Source organism: Quercus robur, chromosome 2 (genome assembly GCF_932294415.1).
Source record: "Quercus robur chromosome 2, dhQueRobu3.1, whole genome shotgun sequence".
NCBI lineage: Eukaryota > Viridiplantae > Streptophyta > Magnoliopsida > Fagales > Fagaceae > Quercus > Quercus robur.
In genome coordinates, this window is record NC_065535.1 from 88,339,500 (window position 1) to 88,353,672 (window position 14,173).

General features: G+C 36.3%; 2 protein-coding genes across 2 annotated transcripts; both read left to right on the plus strand.

The window, feature by feature from the left end:
* The first annotated feature begins 4,948 nt into the window (after positions 1–4,948).
* LOC126715653 (heat shock 70 kDa protein) lies at positions 4,949–7,446 on the plus strand. Its single transcript, XM_050416375.1, has one exon. It carries the CDS (start codon positions 5,295–5,297, stop codon positions 7,260–7,262), a length of 1,968 nt encoding a protein of 655 aa, XP_050272332.1. The 5' UTR covers positions 4,949–5,294; the 3' UTR covers positions 7,263–7,446.
* Positions 7,447–8,307: 861 nt separating this feature from the next.
* LOC126715654 (translation initiation factor IF3-4, chloroplastic) lies at positions 8,308–14,173 on the plus strand. Its single transcript, XM_050416376.1, has 9 exons — positions 8,308–8,614; positions 8,692–8,731; positions 8,904–8,963; positions 9,791–9,843; positions 11,111–11,166; positions 11,265–11,298; positions 12,156–12,228; positions 12,317–12,409; positions 13,792–14,173. The coding sequence occupies exons 1-9, from the start codon at positions 8,337–8,339 to the stop codon at positions 13,936–13,938; spliced, it is 834 nt and encodes a 277-aa protein (XP_050272333.1). The 5' UTR covers positions 8,308–8,336; the 3' UTR covers positions 13,939–14,173.

The window sequence follows — 14,173 nt, forward strand, 5'->3', positions numbered from 1 at the left end:
AACACAAAATCAACAAAATCAAACCAAAAATAACTCAAAATCAACAAAAAACAACTTAAAATCAACTCGTCGTGTAGGGAATTAAACTAAAATTCCCAAACTTGTGAGAAACAAAATAGAGAAAACACACACCAAAGAAAAAAAACAATCACATGCACAAGACAATATTTACGTGTTTCAGCAATTTGCTTACGTCCACGGAATTGCAAAGATTTCATTATTATCAGGAAAAAAAATACAAAGTGCAGTAGTAATGTTTTTCTCACTCTAAAAAACGACAACCACAAAACCCTAATCACCAAAACACGTTTTCTACATCTTATGCATAGAATTCACAATGGACTACAAAACAGGCCAATAATTTTCCCTAGGGTCGTTGTCCTCGGACCCCCTGAAGGCTTGCCCATGAGCGCTATGGCTTGGGCCTATTAGCCCAAGCCTTTGCTCCATGGACTAAGCCTCAAAAAATCTCCCATTAAAACCACACAACATTATTTAAGTTAAGTTAAGTCGTCAACCGGATCAAACATAACTAGGCTTCACAAAGCCCAACACACCGGAGTTGCTGGAGTTCTTTTCTGGAGCTGTTGTCGATGTCATCGGAACCGTGTGTGCATGTGTGGGGGCAGGGGGTTTGGGATGAGAGAGGGGTAGAGATTTGAGAAAGATGAGGTATATAATAAAAATGATTATTTAAATAAATTGATGTGTATAATAGATAAACTGATGTGGATGTTTTATAAAAATGAGAGTGTAAAATAGAAAAAGTAGGTTTTAGATGTGTAAATTTACAAAAATTTTGCATCCATTAATGCAAATGCTCTTAACATAGTGTAAAATTGTCATACTTTAATGTAATAACAATTATTGAAAAAAATTTGTTTTTGTTTTAAGTATTGATTTTTTCATAGAAAAAAAATTGACAATAATAATTAAGTAGCTTTGGTGTCTATAAAGAAAAAGTTGATAAAAACAAATATTATATTGAAAATAATTAATAATAATTGTGGTTACCAAATACTGATGTTAGTGACAGTATTTAGGTCACAATCTATTTATATGTCGGACAATGCTCAATCCTATAGATGAGGCCTTAAACTTCCCTTGGTCCCTCTCAAATCCCCAGTGTTTCCCTGTGTTTTCCTCTCTATTGTTCCTTCCCTCCCTAGTTTTTCCAACCCCTAAGCCTTTACCTTCTTCCCCCTTTTATAGTCTCTTAATAGTGGGATGATCATCATTATTTCCCCACTTCACACACATTCCTACGTTCATTAGAATCCCAAGGGATCCTCACGACTTTAGAGGATTCCCTTGGAACTTGTGCTAGACGCCGAATAGTGATCTGGAGTGGTTCCCCAATGGCACTACTAGTCTTCAACTACTGATCCCACTAGGTTCGTGTTTCACCCCAACTACCTTTGTATCGGTTAAAGTTTTGCCGACCACTCAAGAACCTCTCAGGTTGTTAACCCCTCGGCCAAAGTCCTGATCTCGAGGTTGGGCCCATTGTGATAGGGCCCAAGTTTGATTCTCTCCTTGCGTACCAAGTTCAATTCATTTGATGGGCCTCGGGCTTTATGCTAGGTTTCGATTAAGTGGGCAGACATGGTTGCCCAGGCCCAACTCACCCACAATAATAATATATATATATATATATATATATTTTGTATTTATCCATAGGAAAGTGCCTGAATGGATTCATATTTTTAGGGGGGAGTTGAGCTCTAAACGTGTGTTTTGAAATTTGGTATTTGACGTTGTTGACCTTATTTTTAAATGCACTCACTGTGTTTATTGATAAGGGTATTTTCGAACCACATAAAAGTTTAGTTCAAGAATTAAAATTTTATGGAGAATCTTATGACGTTATATATTGACCTTATCCCTAAAACATTTGTAGTAGAAGTGATTGATTACTTGATGTGGTATTTTTGACTTCTAGAAAAGTCTAGATCAAAGAGAGGAATCCTGTGACGTTAATTGACCCTATTCCTAAAACATTTGTAGGAGAAGTCATCGGTTACTAGATGAGGTATTTTTAACCTTCAAAAAAGTCCAGACCAAAGAAGTGAATCCTATTATATATAGTATAGATTTGTATTTGATGTTGTTAACCCTATTTTTAAGTGTACTCACTGTGTTTATTGATGAAGGTATTTTCAAATCACATAAAAATTCAATTCAAGAAAGAGAATTTTATGGGAAATCCTGTGACGTTATTGATCATAAACATTTGTAGGAAAAGTCATTGGATATTGGATGAGGTATTTTTGACCTTTAGAATAGTCCAAATCAAAGAGGGGAATCCTGTTATATATCGTATAGATAGAATAAACTTTATAGTTTAGGAGGTTACAAATCAAACCTTATAATTTTGTTGTTTCTAAAAAAAAAAAAGTAATGCTATAGGTACAAACTATTTTACAATATTTTTACAAATTGTTATTATGGCCAACTTCTTATTGGTTTCCATTTGGATCCACCACCAACATCACTTTTACATTTACCAATAACTACTTGTCACATTAGCAGTTTGTAAATTTTTTTGTAAAAAAAGTTTGTATCTCTAACATTTTCTAAAATAAAAAATAAAAGCCTTATAATTTTTTAAGTTATGCATAAGTTTATACTTTTATAAGTTACACATTAGCCTATAAACTTCCAAATCTAGTTTAACTCAAATCTTGATCCTAAGAGAGAAGACAAGATTTGAATTGAATTGGATTTAAATTGACGTGATTTAATTTGTAACTTATATCTAGGCAATTTTTTTTGGCTCATTTTTTTCGCATTCACTTTTATATTTTAAAATGTGAATATTTTTCCATCAATTGTGATTAATAATGTAAAATAGTGAATATAAGCAAGGGTAGGAAATTTTTCTCAATTTATTTTGTCATGTCATGTGAGAAAAGTAGAGAAAATTTAGGATTATATCATTTATCACCACGGTAATATGATAGATTATGAGAGGTAGATAAAAAATGTGATAAATTATTAGTGATAAAGAAAAAACGTTAGATCTATATAAAAGTGACAAACAATTTTTCCTGATCTGTAGCAAAAAAAGTTGTGGTTCTAGAACTAGAGGTGTGTAGCCAACCCACTAATCCAACTCGTTAGGTTGGGTCGGTTTTTAGAGGTTGGTGGGTTGGGTTAGGTTATGAATTTTTTTTAATAGTAGGTGTGGGGGTGAAAGGCTCAGGAGTACATATCTACATATGTATTGGGCTAGGGGCCTAATCTGAGGATGTTAAGTAATCCGAGGATGAACAAGCGCTATCATAAGAATCCGTGTTAGTAGGTAAAAGGTAAAATCTGGTCATGATCACTCAGGAAGGGGTCTGAGGAGGAAAGCCACCTTGACTGAGCATAACTGAGGTTGGAAGATGTAGTCTGCCATCAAAGCCAACATTCTAGATCGTTCCATGGATAAGGATAAGAATTAAGAAGGAACAAGACAGAGGAAAGCTACAAATATCTAAGGAAAAACTATTATCACCGCATTGAATGCTCTATAGTTAACTCTCTAGCCGCATTAATGAAGAAGTGATACATGAACAGTAATTTTCAGCCTTTCAGCTGCTACCCAAGGACTTCAGGAAGGTGCTAATGAGACAGGAACCAACACCAACAATCTGATCTACACGTGGAAGGTAGAGATGAAAGGGGAAGATAGTATAAAATAGAAGTGATACCCAAAGTAAAGGAGATTGGAGAATTGAGAGAGAAAGCACTGTAGCAATTCAAGTTGTATTTGTAACTAATTTCAAGTGATATATATATATATATATATATATATAAACTAATCTTCTCGGATTGTGCTATGGACGAATTTCCTTAGACAAATCCAATCTACTTTTACTTAATTGTCTCCTAAAGCCATCCTAACTGTTACCCAACTCATTATAACCTAATTTTCCAACCCACTCTCTACAAATTCATTGTATTGGACTCATTGGGCCTCGATCCATTAACACTTTGGGCTTGGGATTCAAATCGTGTCCATACAGTAGGTCAAGTTGGGTTTAGGTCATAACAATCACAATCGGCCTAACCTGACCCGACCTACCTATATATTTAAAATTTAAATTATATATAATTAATATAAATTTACAAATATATTTTATAATTAATAATTTTTTTATGTAACTTTTTTTACCCTATTTGGCTCTTCCTATATAAAACTCAATTACTTTACAAATCCTAGTAATCTAATTTCTCTCTATACCGTCTCCTGCTCCCACTCTCCCACTCCACTTTTATTTGTTTATAACTAAGTTAAGATACTAGTTCATGTATATTTTGTTTATAAATTCAGTTAGATATATTTTGTTTATAACTGAATTAGAATACTAGTTTATGTATATTTTATCTATCAACTTAGGTGGTAAGTGAGATATTTTTTTTCTAATCAGCTTAATAATAATAGTAAGTCCTACCCATGGGTTCAACTCGACCCAATCCAATCCATGTGGATTGGGTTGGATTTTTTTTTAACCCACCATAGTGAGTTAGGTTGACAAATCTCCTTAACCCGATTCGACCTAATCTATGCCCAACCTTGTTTGCACACCCTTGTTTAGAACATGTTGAGAGAGAGAGAGAGAGAGAGAGAGAGAGAGAGAGAGAGAGAGAGAGAGAGAGAGAGAGAGAGAGAGAGAGAGAGAGAGAGAGAGCACCTCTTCACTCACGCGATCCACTATTTCTCCCCACGTCAAAATCCCAATTCCTTCCAAAATTCTTTAACTACCACCATCAAACTAACCACATATTCCCAAAATGCCCTCCACTACCCACCCCAACTGACCCTGAACTCAACTCACCCCTACTAAACACGACGGCACACAAGTAAAATTACAACAAATTCGGCCCCACTTTTATAAATCAACCTTCCCCCTCTTTCTGGAATTTCTAAAATCCAAAATTCTCCAGAACACTCCACTCTCATATTCCTCTATTTCATTCACCCTTTCCTTCTAGTTTTCTCTCGAACTCTCTCAATTTACTTCAAATTCTCACCTTTCCCCCTTCTACTTTTCACTCGAACTCTCTCAAATTCTCTCACATTTTCCTTATACAGTTTCCACTTTCCCCTCGAATTTTCTCAAACTCTCTCTCTTTCTCTTTGAAACCGCTATAAATTTATTCTCACCTCCTACTCTAAACCCATCATAGAGTCTCATAATACACAAAGCAAACTAAACAATTCACAAACACTCTTACCAAACCAAAAAAACCAAAAGAACCCAACTTTTTTTTCTTTCTCTGCATCTGAATTCCGAGTCTTTAACATGGCAGAAACTAGCGGCAAAGCTATTGGGATCGACTTGGGCACGACCTACAGCTGCGTAGGCGTGTGGCTAAACGATCGAGTTGAGATCATCCCAAACGACCAAGGCAACCGAACCACCCCATCCTATGTGGCCTTCACTGACACAGAGAGGCTCATAGGCGATGCAGCCAAGAACCAAGTCGCTATGAACCCACAAAACACCGTGTTCGACGCGAAGCGCCTCATTGGTCGTCGATTCTCTGACCCTACGGTTCAGAGCGACATGAAGCTTTGGCCTTTTAAGGTTATTCCTGGTCCCGGTGACAAGCCAATGATTGTTGTTACGTACAAAGGCGAACAGAAACAATTCTCTCCTGAAGAAATATCGTCAATGGTGTTGACGAAGATGAGGGAGACAGCTGAGGCTTTTCTGGGTCAGCCAATTAAGAATGCTGTGATTACTGTTCCGGCTTATTTCAATGACTCGCAGAGACAGGCTACTAAGGATGCTGGAACTATTGCGGCTCTCAATGTTATGAGAATTATCAATGAGCCCACTGCGGCTGCTATTGCTTATGGGCTCGACAAGAAGGCCTCGAGGAAAGGTGAGCAGAATGTGCTGATTTTCGATCTTGGTGGTGGTACTTTCGATGTGTCTTTGTTGACGATCGAGGAGGGTATTTTCGAAGTTAAGGCCACCGCGGGTGACACTCATCTTGGTGGTGAAGACTTTGATAATCGATTGGTGAATCACTTTGTGGCAGAGTTTAAGAGGAAGCATAAGAAGGATATTAGTGGCAATGCAAGGGCTTTGAGAAGGTTGAGGACTGCGTGTGAGAGAGCGAAGAGGACGCTGTCTTCGACTACTCAGACAACAATCGAGATTGATTCCTTGTATGAAGGAATTGATTTTTATGCGACGATTACGAGGGCGAGGTTCGAGGAATTGAACATGGATTTGTTCAGGAAGTGCATGGAGCCAGTGGAGAAGTGCTTGCGTGATGCGAAGATTGACAAAAGTCAGGTTGATGAAGTGGTTTTAGTAGGTGGGTCGACGAGGATTCCAAAAGTTCAGTCTCTTTTGCAAGACTTTTTCAATGGGAAAGAGCTTTGCAAGAGTATTAACCCTGATGAAGCTGTGGCTTACGGTGCTGCGGTTCAAGCTGCGATTTTGAGTGGTGAAGGGGACAAGAAAGTACAAGACTTGTTGCTGCTCGATGTCACGCCTCTTAGTCTTGGGCTCGAGACTGCTGGGGGTGTTATGACTGTGCTAATTCCGAGAAACACTACGATTCCAACGAAGAAAGAGCAAATTTTCTCGACCTATTCGGATAATCAACCTGGGGTTTTGATCCAAGTTTATGAAGGTGAAAGAGCTCGAACTAAGGACAACAATCTTCTCGGGAAATTCGAGCTTACTGGTATTCCTCCAGCGCCAAGAGGGGTTCCTCAAATCAATGTTTGTTTCGATATAGACGCGAATGGGATTTTGAATGTGTCAGCAGAGGATAAAACAGCTGGGGTGAAGAACAAGATTACTATTACTAACGACAAGGGAAGGTTGACCAAGGAAGAGATTGAGAAAATGGTGAAAGAAGCAGAGAAGTACAAGTCAGAGGATGAGGAAGTGAAGAAAAAAGTGGAGGCAAAGAATGCTCTGGAGAACTACGCTTATAACATGAGGAATACTGTGAGGGACGAGAAGATTGCGGGGAAATTGGACCCAGCTGACAAGGAGAAGATTGAGAAGGCTGTGAGTGATGCTATAGATTGGTTGGAGAAGAACCAGTTGGCTGAGATTGATGAGCTTGAGGACAAGTTGAAGGAATTGGAGGGACTGTGTGGCCCCATTATAGCTAAGATGTATCAAGGTGGTGGGGCTGGAGATATGCCCATGGGGGGTGACATGCCTGGTGGTTCTCGTGGTTATGGTGGTGGGTCCACTGGAAGTTCTGGACCTGGGCCTAAGATTGAAGAAGTTGATTGAGGTTGCTGAAGTTAGGAGTATTGGGTTTCTTTGTGTTGGTCACTTTTGTTTGGGTCAAGTGTTAAGGCTTTTGAAGTTGTGATTAGTTAATATGTTTTTCCTACTTTTTGTTTATTAATATGAATATGTAAAGCATGTAACCAGAGGTTTTTATGTTATAAATAAAAATAATTTTCAGTTTTCAGTTTTGGTATCAGAATTTTGTGATGAATGATTTATATATTTTCCTTGTGAATCCTTTCCATTATTATGTGATTTTCTTCTGACTTGAGTTCCTAAATAAAATTGCTAGAGTTTCATCTTGAGGGCCCATTAGCTTACCAATACCAATAGCAGTTTGGCACCATAAAATGTGTGTTACACATCTAAGGGCTCATTATATAACTAATAGTCTAATACTCTAATAGCAGTTTGGCACCAAAAAAATTACTCACTGTTGTGAGCTACAGTGTGTTATCTAACTAATTACCCTATCCAACCTCAAAACAAAGACACTAAACACTGACTCAAAAAAAAAAAAAAAAAAAACCTCAAAACAAAGACACTAAACACTGACTGTTAGCATTCCTGAACCTAACCTATTTGTTTAAAGTTATATATATATATATATATATATATTCTTTTTCACCAAAAAATAAAAGGTCAAACACACACTTGATAGATTTTGATGTCTCAAATCTTTTGGATAACCTCGGTTAGAATTTTAAGTTCTATGATTGCATGTCAATGACATGACTTTCATGCTTGAGGTGACCCGATAATAACATGGGAACCTCTTTAATTGCTTCACGCAAACAATTGAAAGATGATGATGCTTTCTTTAGAAAACTAGCAAATGTTGTACATTTGGTCAAAATTCTAATCAACTGCTGAGATTTTATACTGTTTAGCTAAGCTTTCGATTAAATTTTCATCCAAAGGTTCAGCCAGCCCAAAAGCCCATTCTAGCCTGTAAATAACAAACCCGGCCCAATTAGGCCCGGCCCATAAGAGCCCATATATGGCCCACCACCCACAAAAAATTTGTGGATAAGAAATAAGAACCAACTCCATTTGAATTCAGTACCACTCGCAATGGCTGGGATCACCAGCACTTGCAGCAGCAGCAGCTTTTGCTTCAAACCTTTCCTAACCAAAACGACACCGTTTTCCACACTCGAATCCAAGCTCTTCGGGCTCCGCTTTTCAAACCCTAATTCCGTAAACTCGAACTCAGTCTCTCTCTCCTCGAGTGTTTCCACGATCACCGCCCGATACGGCGGCGGTTCCCGCCCCTCCGGTCCCGGAGGTTCGAGGCGGTATCAGAAGAGCAACTCCGATGACGAACAAGCCCTAGACATCTCCTCCATTAGGTAACTGCTAATTCTCACATTTACATTCATATTGATTTTTGTGAAAGTTAAATTCAAGTGCTTGGTTTTGACAATAGGTCAGCTACGGTGAGGTTAATTGATGCGAAGCAGAATATGGTGAGTAGCTTTTTGTCGTTTTTGTGTATATGTTAGTGTTCGTGTTTGGTGGCTGAGAAAATGGTGGGAAAGAAAATCTGATCTTTTATGAGATGTTAAGTGTAATGCAATGATATAGTGTATGGTTGAGCTGTAGTTTGGGAGATTGAGCTTGTTGTATTTGTTATTGTAGGTAGGAGTGGTTTCCACAAATGAGGCTATTCAAATGGCTGAGAGTGCTGAGCTTGATCTGGTATGCACTTTTTTTAGTCACATTTTTTTGTTTTTGGAAGTAGTAATTTACTAATTTTACTAGCTCACAACTGTGCAAAAGAATTTATGGGGAATGCCCAATTACAAATTCAAATAGACCTGGTGGGATTAATGCCCAAATTTGAATTTTAGGCCAAAGTACAATGTTGGTCCTGTCTCCTAATATTTAGCCCATGCACAATTTTAGTCTCTGAAGTTTAAAGTGATCGCTTTTAGTTACTAAAAAAATTTAAAGTGATCGCTTTTAGTCTCTAACAGTCTTAAAGTGATTGATTTTAGTCTCTACGCATTTAGTCCCTAATGTGTCTAATAAAGTGATACCATGTGTCATTTCTTAATTTGTCCATGTCATCTAAGGGAGTAAAAGTGATAATTTTAAACTTTAAAACTACAAGTGTTCACGGAATGAACTTTAGGGACCAACATTGTATTTAAGCCTAAATTTTATTTTTTCAAATATTTAAAATTTAAAAGAAGTGGTAAAAATGTAGTGAATTTTACCAACTTTGTGGAATGGAAACTTTTAAGTTGGTCTAGGAATTATGAAGTATGTATTCTTGTATTCCTGATGAAATTCAGAGTCCAGTGTCATCCTCAAGTATATAATTTTCTCAAGCAACTCATGTTTCTGCTTATGTGTGGTCAATATACTGAACATGGCAGTTGAGGAATATGGTTTCAAGTTATATTCAATGTGTTGCTATCTCTATAAATGAATATAAAGGTTTTCTTTTTGAGCCTCTTGATGACACTTGGATAATTCTATTAATTTATTCATGAACTTGTTCCTACTCACTTATTTTGCAGGTTATATTATCCCCAGATGCAGATCCTCCTGTTGTCAAAATAATGGATTACAAGTATGATATTTTTCCCCCAGAAGAAGAATTACATTTTCATCTTTTTCCTCATTTATTTTTTACTATTAGTAAATAAAAACTTAATTATGCTGTTATATATCTGCTACAAAGAATTTTCAGGTTATGATTTTATTAAATCGGAACAATGAAAATTAAGTAGCTGTAAGTTATGTGTGTTTATGATTGGCATGTCTATGGTTCAGAAAGTCATTGGCCAATATGAACAGCATCAAGCAGTAAATGGAAAATTGGAAGCTTTCTATCTATGTGATGGGTCCCTTAAAAAACCCAAGGGAGCCTCCATTAGTGTAGATATTGAAACATTTCCCTCAGTTGTTCTCTTATCTGTTGAAATATAATATTCCAAAGGACGCATATGCTATGTTGCCTATGGGTGGCCCAGAATAAGCACTTCCCTCAGTTGTTCATCTTTTTCCTCATTTATTTTTTACTTTTAGTAAATAAAAACTTAATTATGCTGTTATATATCTGCTACAAAGAATTTTCAGGTTATGATTGTATTAAATCGGAACAATGAAAATTAAGTAGCTGTAAGTTATGTGTGTTTATGATTGGCATGTCTATGGTTCAGAAAGTCATTGGCCAATATGAACAGTGTCAAGCAGTAAACGGAAAATTGGAAGCTTTCTATGTATGTGATGGGTCCCTTAAAAAACCCAAAGGAGCCTCCATTAGTGTAGATATTGAAACATTTCCCTCAGTTGTTCTCTTATCTATTGAAATATAATATTCCAAAGGACGCATATGCTATGTTGCCTATGGGTGACCCAAAATAAGCACTTCCCTATGTTGTCTCATAGGTTGTTGATTTTAGAATGCAAATACTTTCACATATGAAAGGCTTATATGTTTGTTTAGTTTGTAGGACATTTTTGTCTTCTCTATCAAGTATAATCAATGCTCTTTTTTGCCCTTTCCCCTTTAAAATTTAACTCTTTTAGGTGGTGTCTCTGGCTCTGCCCCATTCTTATGTGGCAGGAGGTGCCATTTGAGATTTGGGAATTGCAAGGCAAAAAAAAATACATCAATACAAGAATGGTACAAAGTTAAAAATGGAAGAGTATTGTCACTGCGCTTGATGGCATGTCTTGGTTATCACCCATAAAAAATGACCGTTCAAATCAATGTTCTATATGTTTCTTAATTCGACTTTTCCCTTTGTTTTTTATTTATTTTTAAAAAATGTTTACCTTAAGTGTTATTTGACCTTAACGTCTCTTAATATGTATCTTCTCTCTCTTTTCAGTAAATATAGATATGAACAGCAAAAGAAGAAAAGAGAACAGCAGAAGAAAAGTGCTGGTGAATGTCTTCCCTAATTAGCGTTTGCTGATTTTCTCTGATTTATGTTTCTCAGATTTCAGAAAAGTTATTGACCACTGTGTGCTCTTAAATGTTAGCCAATCGCATGGATATGAAGGAGCTCAAAATGGGGTAACATACTTCGTCAAAATTCATTTACAATTCTTCAATTATATGGTTCTTTGATTTCTTTTTTGGTAGTTACTAAGGTCTGACTTTTGTCAATATTATTATTGATTTATATAGACCATTCTGTTTCATGTAAAATTCTAAAAGCATATTTCAGCATGATTATCTGGTTGTTTAATTTTTATTGGAGAACGAAAATGTAATGTTTGAAATCATGAAATGTCATGCATCCTGGATAGGGCTTGATTATTTTTGGCAGTAGAAATGTCTTTAATTTGAAGTGGTTAGGTACAACACTTGCAATATACCACTATAAACTTGACTGAATTGGACATATCACTTTGGGGTAGAGTTTTAGTTCCCTCCCTTATAACTTTGGGGTAGAGTTTTGGTTCCCTCCCTTATGACTGTCCAATTGAAGGTGGACTTCTAATGTGCGGGACATTATAAGATTGGAAATGATTGGACCTTCTAATTGCGTATAGCCTTTTTTACGCTTTTTGAATTGCTATTGCTTCTCTCTCTCTCTTTCTCTCCTGTGCGTGGATTGGCTTACAAAGTGTTAAGGGCTTAAAAATGAAATTACAAGACATTGAACACTTGATTTGGAACCTTAATGTGTGGTTGGTTGGGTTTTGGCTATATGTTGTAGTGTTGACAATGTTAGTGATGAATTCATTGATGGAGGTATTGAGTTTGAGGGGTGTGTGTGCACTCTTTTGTACTTATATGTTTCAAATTCTATCATTTAATTCAAGGACTTGATCCAAAAACTGAAGCTTTTGTGCTACTAAGTATGTGTGTTGTAATTTTTTATTTTTTATTTTTGGGGTAAATGATCTTATTGATTCTCTTTGCAGTTACAATATTGATCAACATGACTATTCTGTGCGTTTGAAAGCTGCTAGGAAGTTTTTGAATGATGGCGACAAGGTTGTTGAGATTTTCTTATGGTTATGTCTTGTGGCTACTTAAATTAAGAGAGTTTATTGTGACCATTTTGAGATCTCAAATCATGCAGGTTAAGATTATAGTGAACCTCAAAGGTCGTGAAAATGATTTCAGGAATATCGCAATCGAGCTTATTAAACGTTTTCAGAATGATGTTGGGGAGGTACTCTTGATATGGGTTTATATTCTGTTCCCCCTCCCCCCTCTCTCTTTCGGCGCTCTTTAAGTAGGCTTGTATTCTGCCATGAACAAGCATGTTGGGTACACCATGGTTGTTACCTGAGATCTAAGTCAAATGTTTACCATGTTTAGTTTGAAGATATTTAGTGTCAATTCCTGAAATATAGGCAAGACCTGGTCTACCCATTTTGGCTGCCTAATTCATGTGGAAACCAAGGCAAGGTTTCTTTTGACTACAGTGTCTTTTGGCTGTGAACTTCTAAATTGACTAAATTGTCGATAAAATTAAGTTCTCACCAATTAAAGGTTTTTGGTTTTGTAGATGGTGTGATGGAGTTCAACTCAAAAAACTTATCATAAAAGAAGTTATAAAAAAAAAAAAAAAATCTGAAATAGAATCAATGATGTCAATTAATATTTAATACTTAACAGTTGGTGATCAGTCAATTTTTTTGGTTTTGTTTTGTTTTGTTTTTCATTGCTTCATACTGAAGCAATTTTGCCCTTTATGCAATGGTTCTGCTCCTGATTCTTGACTTATTGTAGATTGGCATCAGCGAAGATCATATATTGGAATGTTTGGGCATCCCATGGAAGTCAAATCATTCCATTAGTTCCTCCTCCCCTTTTGCTTAAAATTTAAGAATACCCATCTTTATAATTGAACCATTGCAAAAGCTGATGTGGTGCAGTTGTCACAAAACATTGGAAGACTTTGTAATGATTCTTTTCAATGAAATCGTTAAATGTGATTTTTTAATAAAAATGCTTACCCACCAGGTATTATACAAATTTTAGTTGGAAGTGAACTCACTAAAGTGTTTGCAAGAAACCCTTGATGCACTCATTTTCAAATGTGTCAAACTGAATAGGCTTGTTCAGTTTCCAAAGAATGTTCAAATGTTGAAGTGATGGTCAATTAGGGTTTGCTTGGTCTGATTGGTTGGGTACTTTTTCTTGGGATAGTCTCTGAAATTAAAATTTGACTATAGAAAGGTTCCAGCTAGCCTGTTTGTAAAGTCCCTGTGACATTGTGCTGGAGCTAGTATTAATGCTAGCTTACATTAGGGTTGGGGGAATCATGGGTAGCAATAGGTTTTCACCTTTGGACCAATTAAAAATATATTCAACTAATTTTGCGAAAAGGAATGTATTAAAGAATTCAATCAATGGCCTTGTGCAGTCTTATTTGGTTTGGACATTTGTGGTTCACTTCTCTTTTGTGATTCTCTTCTAGGTTCAGACATCTTTAATCCATTTTATTTATCTATTTTCCTGTTCACAGTCTATTTATTTAAATTTTTGTTATAGCTGTAAACTTGTAATTTCTTTATTCTGTGTCTTTAACCCCCTCTTGACATGCAGCTTGCAACCGAGGAGGCCAAAAACTTCCGTGACCGGAACATATTTATAATTTTGGTTCCAAATAAGGCTCTTCAACAAAAAGCTCAAGAACCACCAAAGAAAAAAGATAAGTCAGCTGTAAATGAAGTCTCAGCTAGTAGTGTCTGAGTGTGCTTGAAAATTTCATGTTGGTTTTGAAGATAGAACAGTTACAGGGTGTCTTCATTTTTATTCTTCAGCTAGGTTTGGGAACTTGGAAGTCATGTATAGCATTTAGTGTAACATATGCATGAGAATATGTTTACTAGATTTTTAATGATATTAGAAGCTACCTTTTCGGTTATAATAAATGTAGAGTTTTGGAAGAGAACTAATTTTTAATGATACTTTTTAAGTTTTAATA

Bases quoted from the DNA above. Each gene is read 5' to 3' on its own strand.
- LOC126715654 (XM_050416376.1), top strand. From the start codon at position 8,337: ATGGCTGGGATCACCAGCACTTGCAGCAGCAGCAGCTTTTGCTTCAAA. The intron at 8,964-9,790 runs GTATGCACTTTT...CTTATTTTGCAG, and splicing joins AGAGTGCTGAGCTTGATCTG to GTTATATTATCCCCAGATGC. The intron at 11,167-11,264 runs GTGAATGTCTTC...CTTAAATGTTAG, and splicing joins ACAGCAGAAGAAAAGTGCTG to CCAATCGCATGGATATGAAG.
- LOC126715653 (XM_050416375.1), top strand. From the start codon at position 5,295: ATGGCAGAAACTAGCGGCAAAGCTATTGGGATCGACTTGGGCACGACC.